Below are 21,948 nucleotides of genomic sequence, written 5' to 3'. Positions count from 1 at the left end.
GAAACAGGTGAGACAAGAGCCCGGGCAGATGACAGAGCCTTGGGTCAGAAAGGACCTGTAAAATGTCTTTGATTGTTCTCGAGTCGCCAGTCATGGCAGAAACTAACGATGACTCAAATCTCTTGGTGAGTTTGTGGGAATAATCACTGATAACCCCAAATTGATATATTAAAAAAGTAAACCAATGCTGTTATCAGTTGAATGTGTTTTATAAGTACCGTATTTTCCGAACTATAGGTCGTTCCGGAGTATAAGTCGCACCAGCCTAAAAATGCATTATAAAGCAGAAAAAAACACAGATAAGTCGCACTGGACTATAAGTCCCATTTTGACTGGAAATTTATTTGACAAAATCTGAGACCAAGAACTAATAACTTGCACAAACTGATATGACACAATCATAGCAAACTGTTTATCTCATAATTTCACAGTAATTCTTTCTCATACTTATTTATTCCTTTCATGAAGCATCATTGGCCAACTAATACTCTGTTTTCATCCTGTATTTGTAGAAACAGTTGTCATTTTTATTGCTTTTCTGAATCTATGAAATCATTGGAAAATAGAATATTATGTTGTTAACCTTCAAGATCTTCCTGTAAAAAAAAGTTTGCTGTTTCTCTGAGTCACTTAACATACTCTCAACACTTAACATACTTCATACATCAAATTGACCCAGGAACATCATCTCTGTTCCTCACAAGTGAACATAACAGGAGGGTTAACAATGTATTTTGTCATGGTTTGGGTTTCTTTTGTCTTGGTTTTTGACTTATTTCGTGTTCTGTCATGTTTGGTTCTGTTTCCTGTTTTATTTTGAAAGGTGTTCTGTTTGGTCATGTTCCTGAGTTTTACTTCCTTGTCCCTATCTGTCCTGATCATGGTCACCTGTGTCTTGTCTGCCCTGTCTGTATTTAAGTCTCGTCTCTCCCTTCCTCTTGTGCTGGTCCATTAACGTCTTTTCCCTGACTCCTTCATGCCATGTTTCATGTTTTGCCACAGTAAGTTTAGCTCTGCAGTGCTTTTTGTTTGTAATTAAACACCTTGCCCTGAAACAGTTTGCCTCCCGCCTCTGCGTCTGGGTCCTACCTGCTCTCCTGCCCCCTCATACCTTGACTGTTGACAGTATTTATTTCAATTTATTTCTAATATAATTCGCTGCAGAGTATAAGTCGCACCCCTTGCCAAACTATGAAAAAAAGGCGACCTATAGTCCGGAAAATACGGTATAGGTTATGCCATGTGTCTTTGGTGTTCTTAATTTACTATAATTTAAATGATAGCAGGGCACCAAAGTGGTAGGATATGCAACATTATTGAGTAAGTGCAAAAAATTTTGTGACAGATTACTTCCATTTTTTAAGTTCAGTCAGTGTTCATTTTTTCAGTGTAGTAAGGAGTAGGTAAGATCAGTTTTATCTCTTTGAGAGATTGAGTTAAAAAAAATTCTTATAAACATGTCAGTCGTGTCATCTGGTGGAAAAGACAAGAGGAGTTTTATATTAGTTTAATTAAGCGCATTGCATAGGTTAAATCGCAATAAAATAAAACGTTTCTTTAACTGAAATAATTTGAGTATGACACCAGAGATGATGTTTTTGTTGTTTCATACTGCATCTTCTTGATTCTTTTCTTCATGTAAAAAACTTTTCCTCAATTCCAACTGTCTATGTTGCAGCACAGGTTTGGTGGTTTAAAGGTGATTCAGAAAAGACTGTGAGCAAACGTCTGACTCGTTCACTGTATATTTTTAATAATAATGACTCATTTTTACAGCAGAGCTTTTGACAGCATGAGACCCTGCTCTGCTGGTGGGTTTTATTTTGTTTCTGCTACTTATTTTTATATATTTAGTGCTTTACTTTTTAATTGATTTCACCTTTAAATTACAGTTTTAATGTTTTGAGTTTAGTGTATGCCGCCGATTGACTGCGGTCTTGTTAAGGTGTCATATCAATAAAAGTGATTCGAGTTGATTTATGGAAACGGCAGACTGACACGCCTCCACAGGACAGTCTGCTTTTAGACAGAGTGTCTGCAGCTGCAGCTAGAGCTTCTTAAAGAACTAAAGGGAGGGGCTGGGATGCCAATTTTGAGGCAGGAAATTGATGTTCTGTTTGGTTTTTCAGAGAATGCTCACCATTTTATTATTCTTGTTTAGTTTAGATCGCGCGTTATAAGAAAACGGTTTTGCTTTTTTTCATTACTAGGTGAGATTGGTTTTTGAACCAAAACATAGAAATAAAGAGAAGTCTGAGACTGCAGCTCTGGTGAACCGATTCTAGATTAGCAGAACAGAATATATCCATGAATGGAAAATATATATATAATTAATGCCAAATAATTTTGGATTCTGAAACTAATCAAATCAAGACATTGTGAATTTCATTTAATTCATGAATTTAATAGCAATATCTAACCTGAGAGTGATGAGAAAAAGATCAATGGGATGGGAACCTACCAGCAAATGTCTTGGGAAATGGGAACAATGACTGTTGATGGAAATGGTTGGAAAATGTGTAAGAATATTTAAAGTTGCACTTTTTTTCACTAAACAAATCTTTAGGGGAGATTTTTGTTGTGAGGTTAGTAGTTTAAATGAAGAGTCCAGCTTTCAAAGACAAGAAAACTCAGGAATTTAAAGAAAAGAGCCTCTGGAACACCTCAACATCTTTTAATTCAGACCCCTCTGATCTTCAGCTCGTGGCTTCGTTCTGCAGCTCAGACTCAAAGGAGAACTTTCAGGGACACTTAACAGCTGATCAAACCATGAGAGAAACAGTTTAAGGACAGAGAAGCAGCAGCAAGCAAACACTGTTCACATCAAGGCTGACTGAAACAGTCCCTGCACTTAAATTTTGCTCTACACTTCCTTAAGCACACAAACATCCCCATTTTGAAAAAATTCCTACTGAATGGTAACTGAATTTTCCAAAGCATATTCCCAAGGGTCAGACTGAGAAGAGTGCAGCATCTGAAAAGATCGTAATATGTTAAATATAATAAAATTAAATAAGAAAACTCACATTGAAAAAAAATCCCATAAAGAATGCCAGCAGTCAGGAAAGGTGGTGATGACGTTGCTCTGAAAACCAAAAACTATGACAAACAGTTGACATGACAAACTGAAATCTACAACATTAAAAAGACTGAGGAGCCCAATGAGGTTCAGCTGTGAATGATTATCAAATGAAACCAGATGAAACTGGCTGCAAAAAAACATAAAGCCGCACAGAAAAAAATCTAGGAACCCTAGACCTAGGTGTGTGAAATTTGTTCTCCATATTTGACCCATTCCTGGGGTAGCAGTGAGCTGCAGACACAGCTGTGCTTGGGAAACATTTAGTGGAATTAACCCCCCAATGCTGAGTGTCAAGCAGGGAGGCACTGGGTGTCATTTTTAAAGTCTTTGGTATGGGTTTGAACCCACAACCTTCCAGTCACAGGGCAGACACTCTAACCACAAGGCCACTGAGCTGACCTGATGTTAAATACACTCTGTAAATAGATCACACGTCTTCACAGACCAACTTTTGTCTAGACATAGTTGAACCTGTCAGCTGCTTCACCAAGAACAAACTATGGGTCACCAGCAAGGTTAAAGCAGTTCTTACCAAAAATGAAAAAGACCCTAAAAAAATTAAGATGCTGGAGAGGCAAAGAGGGGCCCTGGGGATCTTTGGACTTGTGTGAAGGAGGCCAAGGACAACAGGAAGGAGCTGGAGAAACAATTGGAGGCTAAAAGAATGTTGGAGGTTTGCAGGGGGGATGAAGAGCATCACTGAAGCTGCAGCTGAGAGGAGCTGAGAAAGCGAAGAAACATATTTTTCAGTCGATTGGACTTTTCTTCTGTCTGTGCCCCATATTTATGTATCAGCTTTTCTATCTACCCCCGCCCTTTCATCCGTCTCCAGAGCTGGCTGCTCCCCTGCAAAGCATCTTAAACTTAAGTCTGTACCTGACGGGGCTAGGAGGGGGGATGATACCAATGATCTGGAAAACCTTATGCATGATCCCAGTGTGAAGGAATGACTGCAGGCCTGTAACACTCAACTTCTATGGTATGAAAAAAAAAAAACGAATGGTTTTGCATATCTCAGCACCTAAATTGTGACAAGCAGTAAGCCCCCTCATCAGAAGAAGAACATGAGGGTTGAAGATGTTATTCTTTTCTCAGCACCAAGTCCTCACACACCCCAAAAAACGCCCAGATGGGCATAGAACATGCAAACTCCACACAAAAAGAACCCAGCTGGGATTTTAAGCAGGAGCTTCTTGCTCTGAAGTGTCAGTGCCAAAAACCACTGCATCATGCAGCCCAACTAAATCTAGAAGCACTAGAATTAGTAGTTAATCTTTTACCGTGAAAATTAAGGTTAAAAAAATTCTGTTCTGTTCATAATCATTTTAAACATAAAACTGAGAAAAAAAACCAAGATCATGTTCTAAAAAAAAATAGGTCAAAATTAGGTCGGCTAATGAAAGGGTAGAAAAGGAGGAATTAAGCAATATTTGACAAATACAAACAACTCAAATTGCAGTACATTCAAGAAATAACAATAAAAACACAACTAATGATACCTTCACACCAGACTCAGAATCGCACGTTCGAGCAACTACTTTCAATGAAAACTCGATGTAAACGTGTACATATGTGGGTTTTGGGCCCTTGCGTTCAAAACAGATTTTAGTTTGAGGCTCTAGATACAAAAATGCGCAGCAATTATGACGTCAACTTTGACCAATCAGGGGCTTGGTAGTGAAAAAAAGGACGTGCCAACCATTTAAAAATTGATCGCGGAGGAGCAAATAATAACTGCGGATGGAATTATATGACGCCAAATGATGTTGCACCAAGCCTCCTTCAACGGCTCCCCATATGCCTAGTGTGTTGGTAGCTTACACATGATCCATATGAAGCTGCAGAAGTGAACTCGCTGCACCCAAACCCACAAACTCAGATCCAACAGCACCAACTTTCAATTTCATGAACATCACAGAGACAGAGATATCAAAGAACATGAAGGACTGGGGCTCATCAGTCTCAGACCACATTAATCTGCCTTGCGCCACGGGAATGTGTGGCATGTTCAAGAGCACACTAAACAGGAATTCTTCAACGGGCTTTTAGCCCAGTGTGAGTGAAGCATCAGAGTGTGTTTGCAAACGCATTGAAATTCAAGAATTCAAAAGTGAAGATTCTACTTCTTAATGGACACCATTAACAACATATCATCCACGCTGTCAAAAGAAGTGGGGGGTTCAGATTCATGGTAAAGACATTAGAAAACTTGCTGAACAGCCTTCAGTTCATGATCTTAATGACCCTGATGTGCATGAGAAAAAATGCATTATGTTTCTGCTGTTTCAGAGAAGGGTGACAGTTCAATCACAGGAATAGATGGCAAAAGCTGTAATCAACCACATCTCTTAGGTGACTGCATGGCAGAGTCTTTGTCCACTGGTCATGCCCTTGAGGCAAAGACAGAAAGAAATCCCTACTACAACAACAGCAACATGTCCAGGTAAGGCTGACCTTCCTGCCTACAGAGGCTGCTGAGAGGCATCCCTTTAATTCTGGATAAAATGTAATCATACAGAAGAAAATGTTGCATTTCTATGGCAACTCTTAATAATAATAATAGATACTTTATTTATCCCACATAGGGGAAATTCTTCTTCACATTTTGACCCATCCCCTGGGGGGAGCAGTGAGCTGCAGGCTGGCAGTGCTTGGAGGGGTGACGGCTGCCTGGGGAGAGCAGGGATTGATCTGCCAGCCCTTTGGTTGTTGGACGACCTGCTCTACCACCTCATCTAAACCGCCGCCCTTAAAAAGCAACGAAAACCCTCTTGTTATCCAAAAGGCTTAGCAGAATGCTTAAGTTCCCCATTAAAAACATAAATGTATTTTTCGTTGAGACAAATAAGGTGTCATGTTTTTAATCAAATAATCCAGCAAGTAGGCCACAAATAGAGCAACATAACAGATCAAGAGAGTCTGTGATTTTCTGAGTGACAAACTGTTACCAGCATGCACAATGATATTATTACTGTTAGGGTGTAGCAGTGTGACACTCCAAATGTGCACATGTGTATGTTTGCAGGTTAACTTTATGACCAGTCTTAGTAAAATTTTAACAACGCTCCACTATGCATTAAAAACCCAATACAATGAAAATCGTGTTTTTGGTGTTTTTAACATGTTCTTATAGTATTTTCTAACGGTGGCAGATATATATAAGAATTTAAGATTAAAACTGCCTTTCTGCATGGGCTTGTGAAGGAGATAGTGTGAACAAAGGGGGGCCTGCTTCCGCACCAACAGTCCTGCTCACAACTCAGAGGCAGATTTCTAATGAACTCCTGCCGCTATGAATAATCTACGTCTTAGAGTACGACGCAGGTTTTTTGATTGTGTCTAAAATAATCACAACTTAAAGACCACTGGGAAAGTTTTAAAATAGATCAAAAGATGATCGGAGTGGGACTTTAAGGAATCTTCTTCTGAAAATCTGATGGAACCGCAGATGAAATCAAAACTGAAAATGTAAATCAAGCTAATAAAGAAGGTGTGCACAAAACTGAAGCTGCAGATGAAACTGGAGATTAAGATGTGGTTGCAAATGAAGCTACAGATGAAGTTGGATGTTGAAGCTGCAACTAAAACTAAAAATGAGATTATAGATGAATCTAAGAATGACTCTGGACAAAAAGTTTCAGATGAAAATGCAGTTAAAAGCACATATTCTAGATAAAGATGCAAATGGGATGCAGATGAAGCTCAAGATTAAAGTAAAGATAAAACCGTGTGGAGGGAACTATAGATGATCCTAAAGCTAAAACGATAAATGAACCTTTAGGCAAAAATAAAGAAATTTAGCAACAAAGATAAAGCTGTACCAAAAAAAGAGACTTGAACGACCTCGTAAACAATTGAATTGAAAAAAAAAAACAGCTAGACATAACTGCAGAAAACCTAAAACCAGAAGATAACCTGAACATAAAAACATGTCTTCATCTAAATAGTACAAACCAAGAAAACTAGAAAGCCACAAATCTGAGAGATAAAGACAATACTGCCGAGAAAAAAGTAGCAGCTTAGCCGTTCATTTCTGACTGAATGCAGGTAAAAGTCTGTTCTTAAATCAGCTCTCATGCTAAGGAAAAGACAAAGTTTTTGTAGGGTGCTTGGAAATAAAAGGGCAGGTACGGTGGCCCTGAAGTGCAACAAATCACTCAATGCTAGGGGTGTAGCGATAAATCAATTTAATCGATGAATCGATATCTATTCCTATGATCCAACCAGATCAATCTCTCTAAAGTAAGTTGTTAAATTAAGTGAATCAATATATACTATTATAAAATTATTTCAAAATGAAATATTATCTTGATTATCTTACAAGAAATACAAGGAATCTGGAAAACTTCCCCTGCACTGTTCAGTATTCATCTCCAAAGTCACAATGGTTGAATTTTTGGCTCAAAATGTTCAGAATCAATTTTAGGTCAATGGGATCATTAAAAATGAACCAATATCGACAATGAATCGGATCATCTAACAAGAAATTATGATATAAATCAAATGGTTGATAAAAGGAATCGTTACACCCATTCTCAAAAACATATTTGCAGATCATAAAGACAATTAAAAAAGCAAAGCATACAAAACAACAATTAAGCTTCTTTACTTGTTTTTCTTTTTTAATGTTTTTTATTCTTTAACGTTTTCTCTCGTTCCTTTAACTGAGCCTTATTCTGCTGAAGGTTGATTGACGGCTGTCAGCTTCACAGGAACTGATTTCTCTGCTGCAACTGAAACTATCCAAAGGCAAAAATATTAGAAAGATTAAATTGTAATTCAGAAAATCAATGCCAAGACTGCCGGGGTGTCATTTTTGTGGAGGATGGGCGGCTGATAGGCCTCCGTCTCTGTCAGGCATCGATCACAAACAGAGGTGTCTGCAGTTATGTGCGTCCACAGAGACATGAATTTTCTGTCATTAAGGTCGGCCTTAATAATCTGGTGCAACAGTGCCGCCCTGCGTTGCGCATCCCAAAAACAGATCTATAGTTCAGCCGCGGCTCAGCTCTGATCAATAACTGCGATTATTCCTCATTCATGGCTCAGACGAAGCGCAGACATGAGAAATGACTCCAACCATTTGCTCTGCTCTGATCTCCCAGCAACAAGCAGATCTTCATTATAATGATATTTTTCCTAATGTGGCATGTGTTCGACGCAAACCGAGAAATGATGACTTTCTTTGACACGTCAGTCACGTTTGACATTTTATATACTTTTCTGCAGCCCCAACTAAAAAAGACCACACACACACACATTTCCTCACACACTGAATACTTTTTTTCTTCATGAGACCTTTCAAAAAATGGAGAAAAAAATATTTTTGCCCTGGACAAATCGGCCGTCATCTTCCTGTTTCATCACTGAAGGCAGAAAATGGAGATTATTTAAAAATATTCTGTAACACCAGCAGACTTTTAACTTCAGAGTGAGTTCACTGTGACTGCCTTGCACATGTCTGATCTTCAACCTAAAGGAGCCGCACACTCATCCCGCTGGCCTCCATTTGACATGCCCGCATATAAGATGGCGTCCAGCTAAAAAACCTTCCTGTACATTTTTTTAACCCTTGTGCTATTCAATGGGGTCAAGATGACCATTGACGTGTTCTCCCTACAATGACAAAGGTGGATAAAGGTGGAAAGATTTCATGTAATCCATGGACACCAGTGAAGATCACAAATTATTGAAGAAAAAAGGTTCGGCGCACTGTCTAGTGGGTCTAGATGACCCAACTCCCAATGTTAAAGTGCCTAGGATAGCACAAGGGTTAAATTACTTCATGTCAAGAGAAATAGAATTATTTTTTTTCAACGAAAATGGGGGTTTTCCCTGTAAGCTAAAGCATATGGTTCTTCATTTGAGTTTCAGCTAACTCAGTTTAATGACAGAGTTCAAGCTACAAAGACACCGGGCATGTGACACACATTCAAGAACATTTTAGAAGCGGGTTCTTGAACGCACGTTTAGACCATGGTGTTCACACTGGACAAGCAGGGAGAAGCTTCATCTTGTTATTACTTTGCTATTGATTACTAGTGCGACATGGTGAAAATCTTGCTTCAGGCTTTTTCCTTCCGAACTCTATTCCGATAAATGGAAGACTTTGGTGTTATATAATTCTGGCCGGGCACGAACCCCAATTATTAAATTATCCTTTATGATCAATTTTTAAATGGTTGGCACGTCGGTGAATGACAGAGGATGTCATCTATACGTCACTACCATATCAGAGTCCCTGATTGGTTAGAGTTTAAACTGGTTTAACTCAAAACGCATTTAATGGACATTTTGTATGTAGAGCCCCAAAATGGTCTAACTTGTGTAGCTACACGTGAACTCGAGAGTGTGAACAGAAAAGCCTGAAACTTGTGTTTAGGCGAGTTTACATCGATTTTTCATTGAAAGCGTTTGCTCGAACACGCGTTGCTGTGTGTTAACATGTAGCTTCAGACTTAAACCAAAGACAAAATCATGACTGGACTTTCTCCAGCAAGACCAAAGTTTCTTCAGAAGTCCTTCAAACGGTAAAACACTATTGATTTGAAATGGTTTATTTCAAACAATCAAAGCAACAATAATGCACAAAACAATACAATCAGCAATTATACATTTGTGTGATGTATCAAACTAAGGATAATAAGCCGCCTGCTTAACTAAGGCCCTGCATCAATACGTAGACCATCCACCCCCCATCCTTGCCACCACACCATGTGCAACAGGCTAAAGACTTCAAAGAAACGCTGTAACATTCGTTACAGTTCTTTGCGTTTTCTTTATTGAATTTTTAAATCAGAATAGCACTATGGCTGAACTTTTGTGCAATGGTGGGAAAGCTTTGGAAGGCCCAACTTTTGAGGAAAAAAAAGAAAACACAAAAAAGTGCATTCAAGCAAAATCCCTTTCCCAGCTTATTGGAGCCACAGATGAAAATCTGCTGAAAAAGAAATGAATCCGCTGGAAAAAATATTTTTTAACACAAAGAAATGTCTGAAAAACACATTATCAGATTTAAAAAATCAGGTGAAATATTCCTGGGTAATTCTGAGGTCTGTGACTTATATCTGACTGTTAAAAGTTAAATGTTAACTGTTAAAGAGTTTATATATATATTTATATATATATACACTTTTTTTATGCCTTTGTCATTTTCTTTACATTTCTTTGCATTAATGACTGCTAGAATAATGATGTTCTGTCATAAATGGTACAGACATAAATAAACATGTAAAAAAAAGTTAATCATATGTTAGACATAAATATTTGTACTCTGATTATTTCCAAATCATTCACTATTCAAAATTCACAAATGCGTGATATTATAAAGTGATTCTCTTAGGTTTTACTTGATGTTCCTTCGCTCTAAAGCACAATGTGAATATTTTTTTAAATGTATATTTTTCTATCTATCTGAATTTCTATTGTATTGTTGTATTTCTCAGTTATATGAATCTAAACTGTTAATATTGGGTTTCAGATGGTGAAAATCTTGAAGCTGGTCTAAAGGAGGATAAACTGCTGTGAGCAGAACTGCTTTAAATTTCACACAGGCTCCATAATCTCATTAGAGGCTGAAATAAACACTTCAAAAGAGCCATCAGAGGATGCGAGCAAATTATCATCTGGATGCGTATAACTGCCAGTTAGGCTGGTTTAAATAATAATCTTCATTAAAGAGCAGATTAATATAAAACACAAGAGAGGAATAGATGAGGTTGAATGGTTTTGAATGGTTCTGCAAGCGAAAAAACTAGGGCTTTTTTCTTGCTCCCCCTCTCCTCACGCACAGCACACTCTGGCCAGTTTCACAGCGTAACTATCAAGGTGGGACACACACAGTAAAAGGATTGTCTGTGTGAAGTGAAGAGCAACACAAACCCACACACATCAAACCCAGGTGGAGTGCAGAGTCTGAGCTGCGTTTAACAATCAGCTGCTGCTCCGACCTCTGACCTTCCAACACGATTGAAAATCTGGAGCGGCAACAACGACGGCTGTGGTCATTAATCACCAACAACCCCGAGCACACACAAACCGTAGACCCACACATGTGCGCTCCACTCAGCTCTTTAACACTGGTCCAGTCAGAAACAGAAATGAACTTAAAGAGTCGTTTGCTCGCTCGGACGGCGCTTGGCTGTCGACTCACTGCCCCACACAAAACTTAGCGTGTGTGCACACCTGGAAGGGCCTGGCATTAGATCTGTTAACAAGGGGGGTCACAGTTTCTGCATGGGGAGTCACCTTGAAAACTGAACTGCAATCCTGAACCCTCAGCAGACACAGGATCTCAGGTCAGGGGTCAAAGGTCAGCTTGGATCACATTCAGGGGTTCAAACAGGATTTCAGGGAGAGTTTTTCCTTAATTTGAATAAAGAACTGAAACACTAAAAATTAACTTTCCTTTAATTACTGAACATTTTATTATTTTTGTTTATTTTGGACATTGGAGCAACATTTTTGCTTTTGTGGTTTAGTGATTTGTGCAATTTTTTAATTCCACATTTGAATCAAGCAGAACTCTTTTTAAACTTACTTATGTTTTAAGAAAATACAAACTATAAAAAGAAAATAAGAAATTAATTACTATTTTAAAATGTAGGAAAAAGAACAAAAAATAAAAAGTATGAACTGGCCTCAGGATATTTGTACTATAATTTCTTTACAAAATCATGCTGGGATGGGGGCAGAAATGAAGCTTTCGGCGCTTTGACAAGCAAACTACAGTAGCTCAGCAACGGCTGTTTGTTGCAAAGTCTCAAATTGGCTTTTAAACGGATGTGAACAAAGCATTATTGTTCATTTAAAATTCCATATTTTCTTAAAACGTTGAAAATAATTTATGTTCTTTTCTAATTTCAGTTACAAGCACTAAATATTTGACATCTGAATCTTTAGATTTCTTTACAAAAGCAGGAACGTAGGAAGCTGTGTGTTTTGGGGGGGTGCAAAGGTAACAAAGGTTTGGGGGGGGGGGGGTCTATCTGTGGGACTCTGGGACTCCTTTTCCCCCTCAAAGCTCTAGAAGGCCCAATTTTCTACGAAGACCTTTAACGGGACTGCGGAGATGATGTGAGGGGGATGGTGTGTATGTGTGTGTGTGTGTGTGTGCGGGGGGGGGGTGGTTAGAGGACCACCGGAAGGACCGAGCAGAATCCGCGCGCAACACCGCACACACAGCGAAGCGCGATCAGGACAAAATGCGCACGAAGGATGTTCAACTAAAATATAATTCAAAACACTTGGAAAGATGATTTCATCGGTTATGTTGTTGTTTCTTTTAATTTATAATTTAAATTCCTTTTCATTTTATTTTTATTATTTTTTTTAACAACCAAGGCATGTTCTTAAAGCGCCAACAAATTGTTTACACATATAGTTCATAATATTCCACATGAGAAAATATAATGTAGCCTACAATGATTTAAATAAAGAAACTATTGTACAATATTTTAAATAAAAAATGTTGTTTAAAACTGAACAATAATGCATGAAGATATTAAAAAGATGAAAAAGCTTCTTAGAGGAGCGCAGCTCAGCAGAAAGAAGCCAAGAAGGTCTGTCGCAGTTTTCTTCTTTTCCGGGCAGCTGGCCTTTAAAGGTTGATCTAGAAGTCGTTTTGTTGCTCATCCTAAATCTTCCACCGAGCACATACACACAGAAAAACTCAAATCAAGAAGGCCAACTATTCACGCGCGCAATAAACACTGAGTGTTGCGCGCGCTTTCCCTTTCCTCTAGCTCCAGATTCCAGCACAATTGACTGCAGAACCGATTTCTTTAAGCGCGTCTCTGTTGTCAGGTAAGGATGTGTGGTAGCAAATAAATTACCGAACTTGAAGTGTGGCTTTTATGAAGGAGATATATATATATATATATATATATATATATATATATATATATATATATATATAGCACAATCTTTAGCTCCGTCCTGTTGCTGTTGGACTCCAGATTGCTGGACAAAAAACTCTAAGTAATTTCAGCACCGTGGACAGCTCTGCTCCGGCAGCTGCGCCAATTTGGTCCAAACTTGCCAGATTCAAGGAGATAAATCCACTTTATATGAAATAAACGTGTTTTATCACGAGTGGAAGTGTTCAGGTCTCAATTAGAGATCCCAAAAATGAATTTCGTAAAGAAACATTTAACCTTCTCGTGTTTTTTTTCTTTACTATTATATTTATTTAAGAGGGAGGAAAAGTGAAATACTTTTTTCCCTTTCCAGCAAATATGAGTGTGTGTCCGTCCTGCTTACACCGAGAGCTGGCCTTGTGCGCGTGAGCACGTGCTCACAGTTAATGTCCTCCGTTCAAGTCTCTGTTCAGAGTTCAGCTGCAGGTTGGGTTGCTGGAGCGCCCCCTCACATCACATCGTCCGGGTCCGGTCAGGGCTTTTGGTCTATTATTAAATTGGTCTATTTTGCTCTATTTTATGGTGAGTGTTTTCCGCGTGTGACCCTTCGCGCAGGTAAACACCCCCCCCCCCCCCCCCCCCCCCCACACACACACACACACACACGCACACACACACACGCACACCCACACACAAATACACACACCCCGCGACTCCCCCGGTGCGCGTGGCTCTGAAGACTTAGAAAGTTGCGAGGACTCACCCGGCAGAGCACGGCCGTCAGCAAGACCACGGCGCACCAACGCGGCATCCTCCAGGAGCTCCAATGTCCACGCACGTGCCTTAGCCGTTGAGCGCGGCTCCGCGCGCATACATCCACCTGAGGTCCGCTCAGTGCCCGCACGCGCCCGCAGCCACACGCCCCATGAGCGCAGGGCAGGAAACGGAGAGCCGGGAGGCTGACGCTGGGTCGAGTGTAGTCAGAGGGGGGGCAAAGCGCAGCAGTTACATGAGAGTTAATCCAGGGGGGGCAACCGCAGGGTCATCTCTGGGAGCGCGCTGGTTGGCAGCTGCGCACGTGGCAATACGAGGATCCGATGTAAAGAAACGGCTGCGCTTCCTGCTTTTATAACAGGCGTCCACAACACCGCCCGAGAAGCTGTCCTTTGCGGGGGAGGGGCAATCGGCAGCAAAGGGGGAGGGGGGTCCTTTGGCACGGAGAATAAAACACGCAAACGCGAGCGGATGTGCGGGATATAAAGTTATTTCTCTTTGCTCTTCTTCTAAAGAGATTCTTTCGTGATGCTTCAAGGTTCGAGCTCATAAATCATATGTGTCAGTCATTGCCCCAATCCACCACCACTACCACACCACCCCCACGTTCTTTAAATAAAATCAATGGTATGAGTCTGGAAGGGTTCATGTTTATCATCCTCATCTCTGATCCTGGACTTCAAAAGCCAAATTTAGGGGTCCAGAACAGAACTGTTACAGATCAGGAGCTTCTCAGATAACCACCTGTTGCTAAACACCTGAAACTTATCAGGTTTGACATCCAAGTTCTGGTGTTTTGGAGGACACCAGCTGAACAATTCAGTTGACCTTCAAAACCAGGACAAATAGGAGCCAATTAAAACATCCATTCAGAGCCAAACCTCACAGTTGAAACTCAAAGCAGAAATACGCTCAAACTTGTGAGGTCTATGCTTGTATACCCTCATCTATGGTCATGCGCTTTGGGACATGATCATAAAACACTAAACTCTGAGTGCAATCGGCTGACGTGAGTTTCCTCGTTTTGGGTGGGTGAGTGTTCCTTTGGAGATGAGGCGAAGGGCTTGGTCAACCCAGAGGAGTGGATCTGATGCTCTTCCACATCAGCTCAGGGGGCTTTAGTACATTTTCTATGCATGCTGGACACCTCCCTGGGAGGGTAATCTGGGCCTGTCCCACTGGAGGAGGCCCCTGGATGGTTTATATCTTCCCACTGGTCTGAGAGCGCTAGATATTGGGAGGAAGGTCTGAACATCTCTGCTGACTGTCACCCTTGCAACCCAACTCCCGACAAGTCGGGGAAAAAATGGATGTTTGGATAAATGGATGGATGTGTGAGGTTAAGTTCTTTCTGGACCAGCAGAGCTGGACCTCCAGAGCTCTACTGAGAGCTCTGGAGAAGAGCGGCAGGTCTTCATCAGACTGAAGTGGGGTTTCTTAATGTGCAAATTGACAAAACTTGTTGTTAAGTCCAACAGCGTTCCAAAAAAAGAGCAGAAACCCACCTCTCACTTCTTACTCTGTCAACTGCCAGAAATGCATCCTGTCTGATATGGAAGTCTGCAAAGATTATGATTAATATCTAAACTTACCTGTGCACATTTCTGGCGTATTTTCTGTTTTGTTTTTTCTCTATAGACAGCCAAATATAGGAAAATTGTGTAGAGCTGCAGAGGTCCTGAAATCCCACACAAGTGCAAGTCCAGATGAAGTCTTTAGAAACACAATGTATGCTATTCAGGTTTTGATTAAGTTTTTAATATTTATGCACGGATTCAACTAAACGTTTTTAAATTATGAAAAACTTCTTGGTGTTCCTGAATGTTTTTGATCAACCAAAAGACGATGAGAAAAGCTCCAAAAAGAATAAAAGGAGTAGAGGGAAAACTGTATTTTAAGCCCTGCCCTAACAGATGCTGTAAAGAAGCACAATTCTTCCTGCTTCTCGGAAACACCTGCTTCCTTTTTCCGGACTGTCCTTCCCTGATAGAGTATAATCGGGGGGTCAAGTCTTTCATTTCCCACGTATCCTTGCTCATTCACGCCTGCAAGCAGAAATAACAGGGTGGCCTCCCCCTCAGAGGACTGCAAAGGAGCAGGAGATAAAGACGGGCGCAGGAAGAGGATGATTGCCCAGCTGAGTGACGCTCGCGTCACTAAGACGTGCCCTGGCTCGCCTCCATCTGCGATTGTGGAGGCAGATGTTGCTGCTGGCCCCCCCCTGGGTGCGGCGGCAAGCTGCCCACCAGCTGCCAGCTGAAGTGTGGCTGTGCATCCGGAGACAGGAATGGAAGTAGGAATGAGCTTGACCAGAAGGGCTGCTAGGCGACAAAAGGCCTGCTGATCTGGGTGCCAGTACTTTTCAAGCTGAGTGGGGGTGGGTGGCTTGAGGGATGGGGTGTGTGTGTGTGTGTGTGTGTGTGTGTGTGTGTGTGTGTGTGTGTGTGTGTGTGTGTGTGTGTGTGTGTGTGTGTGTGTGTGTGTGTGTGTGTGTGTGTGTGTGTGTGTGTGTGGAAGGGGGGTGATGGAGACAAATGGTTGCAGCTGCCTCACATCAAGTGCTTTCTTCCTGATGATCAGGAGCGGAGCCCTGGAATGGAGGCGGGGCCTTCCGGCCGGATCCTCCATCGTTTAGAGTCCAAAACTTTCGGCTACTGAACTTTCAGCTGATCTGATGGAGGTGGGCGGGGGGCAGCAAGAGTCTGGTGAGGAGAGGAAACAGGATGATGGATGACTGTCTCCCAAAAAAATGGAAAAGAAATTTAAGTTTAAGACTTTCCTGACAATCCGATGTATTATTGACAGTCGATCAGAGCAGCTCCTTAACCCTTGTGTTATCTTAGATGACCCCACCATTGCATTGACGTGTTATACTACCATGACAAAGGTGGATAAAGGTGGAAAGATTTCATGTAATCCATGGACACCAGTGAAGATCACAAATCATTCAAGAAAAAAGGTTCAGAGCACTGTCTAGTGGGTCTAGATGACCCAACTCCCAATGGTAAAGTGTCTTTGATAGCACAAGGATTACAATGCCTGGAAACTTCTGCAAACATTTACAGAATGACTAAACTTTTCTGTTTGACAGTATTTTTATTCATTTTTTTTGTGTTTATACTTCTCTAAAGTTTGTGACAGTCTGTTCACTTCAAATCCTCTTTTTCTCATTTTCAGTTCCTCGTCGGTTGTGCTCAAAGTGATAATACCTGTAAACGAAAATCCAGTAAGTATTTATAATCTATTTGTGAAATCATCTATAAATATAGATATTTTTATGGTTGTGGATTGTAAGAATCTGACGGTGCAGGAGCACCTCGTGGCCTCCAGGGGGAGTATGGACTGATCATCTGTGTCCAAAGATTTCTTTAAATCAGGATAAGAAAAGAATCTGCTAAAACAGGGCTGGTGGAGCTTCTGGAGAAACTGGGGTCACTCATGCTCCTCTGGGGGAGGTTTGGTGACTTTGAGCAAAGTCGCTCATCTGAAGTGGTTTTTATGACGTGGCTCTGGTGATTAGTTAGGCCTGCAGGATATCCTTTTTTCAGGCTTAATTGGACGGCCGAAGCGTGATTAGGTGAGGTCTGATTAAAGGAACGAACCTGAACACCCCCCACCCCCCATCCCGACCCTTAACATCTGATCCTAATCAAGGCCCTGATGATAAAGGTTATTACACCACTTCATCAGACAAAGACAACATAAGAAGTGAACGGCTGCATGTCTCTGTGCCTTCAGGAGCTGTCTTTATGCAGCTTCGTGCTGCCAGGCTGCTGTGACCCCCCCCCCCCCCCTGGGGTCCTAGATTACACCTGTCTGAGAGGCGGTCCTTCCTCGACGCCTGCTGGTGGAATGTTTAATGCATATATGTCATTGCTGGGGCTAAGGCTCAAATTGTCATCGAGTTCTTCCTCAGATTTAAGCCGTAAATGCAGAGACATGGGGGGGGGGGGGGGGGGGGGGGGGGGGGCAATGTCACCCTGAGCTTAACCTGCTCTGATTTATGGTTGGTCAAGTGGAGAAACCCTATGAACTTACTTTTCAGCAGGGGTACATGTGTGTAGTTTGAAATAGTACATTAATTTTTTTAATACCAATCTGTTTCTCATCTTTTTTGTCCTGTTCCTACTAGGAATTTTCAATGTACTCTTTCTGTTCACAGTTGATCATTAGATATGACTGTATTTTTAATTTTACCATAAAGTTAAATCAATGTCCTAGAATTGTTAATTTTCCTTATTTTTATATCAAGTTTTAGAAATCAGCAGTCATTACACTACAAGAGCGTCCAGTGATGGCAAACAGATAAAATCAGGTTTTCATTCCAGTTATTGCATTCGCTCTGTTGTGATCTGCTTATTTTTGCCTTTTACTTCGTTTGATATATTTTAATTTTATTCTGAAAAATATTTTCCTTAAATTGAAAGTGGCATATAATATAGCAATTTAATATTCCTTAGTAGGTCCAAAGCGCTTTATAGTCCCATTCACCCATGCACACACACACTTGGCACTGACCCATTACCCCTGCACCAAGATTATTTTGAACTTTATTTTAAAGTTTTAATAAAAAATGATTCATTCATGGATTGATTGATTGGAAGGAAACACAAATAAACACATTTTGAAGTAACCATGTGTTGTTTCTGTTTTATGTAAACTGTTTTCTTATAATCTAAATCTAACAATGTGGTGTGTCAAATAATGCTCCATTTAAATCCTGTTGATATTCAAGCTGGTACTCTATTAGTAGGCAAAGGATGAAGCTGGTCTGCTGGACTTTAAATCTGTAGTTGTAGAGATAGATAAGTTAATTCTTCTCTATGAGTTCTGGTAAATCGCCTGTCCATCCTGGGGGAGGATCCCTCCTTCATGTGGGCACCCCTGAGGTTTCTTCGTTTTTTCCGGAATCAATTTTTTTTTAGGAGTTTTTCCTTACCGCAAAGGGTAGGGATGACTGTTTAGTTAAGTCAGTTTGTTTGTTCAATTTAGTATTTTCCTATTGAATTCTATGCATTCATGATCCTTTTGATTTTATGTTTCACTTTTTCAATTACCGATACGAAGCCCATCGAGACGACTGTTGTTGTGAGTTTGGGCTATATAAATAAAATTGAATTGAATTCAATTGAATTAAAGGTTCATGCTAGTTGAATTTAATCACAACCAAATCTGACTCTGGAAAGCAATGGCTGGAATTCACCACCACATCCCATCTCCCTTGGCCTCACGTTTTATCATGGTGTTTGCTTCCCTCTGCTGGACCAAACGCATTACAGCAATATCATAATGTGGATTTGAAGTGTTGCCGTGGGCATAAAATATCCTTGTTTTACAAATAAAGACCCTTCCCATAGAAAATGAATATAATGATAAAGTTTATTCACTTCCGTAATTCCTTTATTGTAACTTTCACAGAATATAGATTCAGGGCTTACTGTTTAACTGATATGAAATATTTGTTTATTTTTACATAAATTGGGGTTTCTTCGAAGTGTCTGTTTCACATGTTCACTTTGTTCCGTCTGCTGATCTTCATCTGAGACCTAACATTTTCACAACATCAAAGTAAAACATTTGCAATTTTGTTTTTGTTTTTCATCAATAGGTTTTAATGAAACAGAACACATTAAAAGAGGGTTTTACGTCCTGCTATCCTGTCAATATTTCTTGTTGGCGCCCCACTGACAGTAGTTAAATTAAAATGATACCAGTAGGAGCATTGTCATGTGACTGTGTATTTTTATGTTGAATTATTCAATCAAGTCTAACGTCTTTATAAAATTGAAGTAATTATGGTAAAAATCAGGTAAAAAAACGATTGCCTGATACAACTGCAACAGGAAAAATCACTCGTAATTTGTTGACATTTTTATCAGTTCAGCTTCCTTGTTGACTCCATGCTCTTTGTTGCCTTTTCTGCCTATACTGTGTTAATTTCATGTAGCTGAAATGATTTGACCACAGTGTATTAGTGCTCCATCATTTCAAAGAATTCTTTTTAATAAAATCAATATGGCTGACTCAACATCCCAGTGATGTGATAAGTATTCAATTGAGCCTAAAACATACAAAGAGCTACAGAAAATAAAGTACAAAATCAGTTCAAATAAAGTTTTTTTTACATGGGAACCATTTAAGAAATATTATATTCTGTAACAGACAATTGTTTTGTAAGACTAAAAGAATGTGTCTGTAATGATTCTGTCCCTCCACCTTTTCTCAATTAAAAGGTTGTGTATTCAGCATTAACATTTAGGCCTACTGTTTTTTTTTTCTGTGAAGTCTATATTCCACCATCAGTCCTTTTTTGTCCAAGACTAACCTCTACAGAATGTTTACTTGGGTTCACACAAGAAGACAAACCAAGGTTGAAGCTCGCCTTGCAATGGACTAAACCATTGGGTGAGAAGTGGATGTTTTAGGAAGAAGAGCAACAGAAGGATCGACTGACTTTCCGTTTTTTAGGTGTGGAATGGGGTTTTGTTTCTCTTAAGACCATAGTCATTTTATGGGATGTATGTACAGTTATTTTTTGGATCTGTTTAACACATTAATTAACCTGGGAATAGAGCTGACAGTGATAGACCCCAGGAAATAAAAGGCAGGAGGATTGTATGTTGAGCAAAAAGATGAGAATTCCACGTTGAACTGTGAGAGAACTAAGAATTTTGAGACACACTGAGAGCTCTGAAGATCGCTAACTATGGGGTTTTGGACAGAGCAACCACACAGTGTCTTTATCTGTGCTTTGAAACTTCATGTTGTGCAAAGAAGTGATGTCATCATGCAGCAGTGTGCCGCTGCTTGATTAAGACCATGTTTTGCACACACACACAGCCTAGCCAAAAACTGGTTCATGCTTCATAGTTTCTACACATGGGTTAAACACTGATACACAGAGGTGTAAATAGAAAATTCAGAACAGAAAAAGAGCTTTGTTCTTTTACTCAAGGCCACTCTCTGCTTGCTCACTTGAAAAGAGCACAGCTTTCGTCTAACGCTTACGGTGAACTGTTTCTCTTTCATCTTTATCCTTTCTAATAACCCTTTAATACAAATTAATTCTACATTTTCCTTTTATATTCTTGGTAAGGACAATCGCGCCTGAATAAAAGACCGGGGTTGTGAAAGTTTTGGAACCTGCTTCCATTGGTTTTTGGAGAAACTGCAACATTTTGGAAGTTCCTGTTTTGAATTTAATCCAGTTATGGAACATTGGGGTTGGAACTGACCGCCACATGAGGTTAGACAGAAATCTTTGACAACTCTGATATTAGCAGATGACGTTGTGCATCTACTGAGGTGAAGATTTGCTTTGGAAAGAGAGGAATGAAGGCAAGCCACAGAAAGACAGAGTATCTGTGTGTAAATAAGAGGAACTCAAGTGAAACAGAGAGGTTACAGGGAACAGAGGTGATGAAGGGGGATTGTTTTAGGAGCAATGGAATATGGGAAAGAGGTGGAGGTGTGGCTCTGAGAAGGAGACAGAGCTGAAGATGTTGATGGCTTTAGAAATCCAACCAATACCAATAATTCATTGTTTATTTCAGCTGTTATTCAAATACATATAAACAGTAGGAAAAGACAAGAGTTGATCAGCCATTAAGTTTTTAACAAGAAAAGTTGCTTTAACCACACCCACATTCATGCCTCCAGTTTGTTCTTAGTTAGATCTTGTGCAGTAAAAAAGAGGAAACACAATATATTACAAAAACAATAAATATTAATTTACAAAAGAAATATATAGCACTTTTTTTGCAACTCAAATTCTGAGAAATAAAACTTAGACATTCCATAAACTTACAGGCAACTAACTGCACAGAACACCGAAACGCCATTCGCCATCGCCAGTCAACACGACGTCTGCCATGGATGAGCAATTTGACCCTGGACCAAATGTTCATTTATGTTCCCGTTCATCCACTTCATATGCATTCATCTCTCTTTCTCAACCAACAAAAAATAAGCCACACTTCCAAAGTCAGAGGTGATTCAGTCACAAAATCTGAAAAACGACAAAAACTCAACATCACTCCGGGCTCTTATGGTGAGTTTCTGACGATGGCCCGCTTTGTTGGGTCACATTTTCCAAAGTAAAATGTGCTTTATGTTTAGAAATGTACATCAGGAATAGAGCTTCATGACTGCACCATCACACAGACAACTAGTTTAAGAAACCCGGAGGAGCTTATGACTCCAGATTTACTAAAAGCAACAGGGCAAACCCAGATG

General features: G+C 40.1%; 1 protein-coding gene and 1 long non-coding RNA gene across 3 annotated transcripts in view; one reads left to right on the top strand and one right to left on the bottom strand.

Annotated features, from left to right (window-relative positions):
* nxph1 (neurexophilin 1) overlaps positions 1-14,098 on the bottom strand; it is a 45,530-nt gene extending 31,432 nt beyond the window's left edge. Inside the window, exon 1 of one of the 2 annotated variants that reach the window (XM_004074159.5) lies at positions 13,703-14,098. In XM_004074159.5, coding sequence (XP_004074207.1) covers positions 13,703-13,750 — 48 coding nt within the window. In that variant the 5' untranslated portion in view covers positions 13,751-14,098. Of the gene's footprint in view, positions 1-3,026; positions 4,173-13,702 lie in introns of those variants that run through there. The other variant, XM_020707282.2, reaches the window with a different exon arrangement.
* On the top strand, positions 5,251-6,181 carry LOC144995580 (uncharacterized). Its single transcript, XR_013659130.1, has 2 exons — positions 5,251-5,525; positions 5,668-6,181. It is a non-coding gene; the product is annotated as an uncharacterized LOC144995580 (long non-coding RNA).
* Positions 14,099-21,948: the final 7,850 nt, after the last annotated feature.

Source organism: Oryzias latipes, chromosome 11 (genome assembly GCF_053564925.1).
Source record: "Oryzias latipes strain Hd-rR chromosome 11, Olatipes_Hd-rR_3.1".
NCBI classification, from domain to species: domain Eukaryota; kingdom Metazoa; phylum Chordata; class Actinopteri; order Beloniformes; family Adrianichthyidae; genus Oryzias; species Oryzias latipes.
Note: the sequence above shows the minus strand (reverse complement) of the source record. Positions and strands in the feature narration are given on the sequence as shown.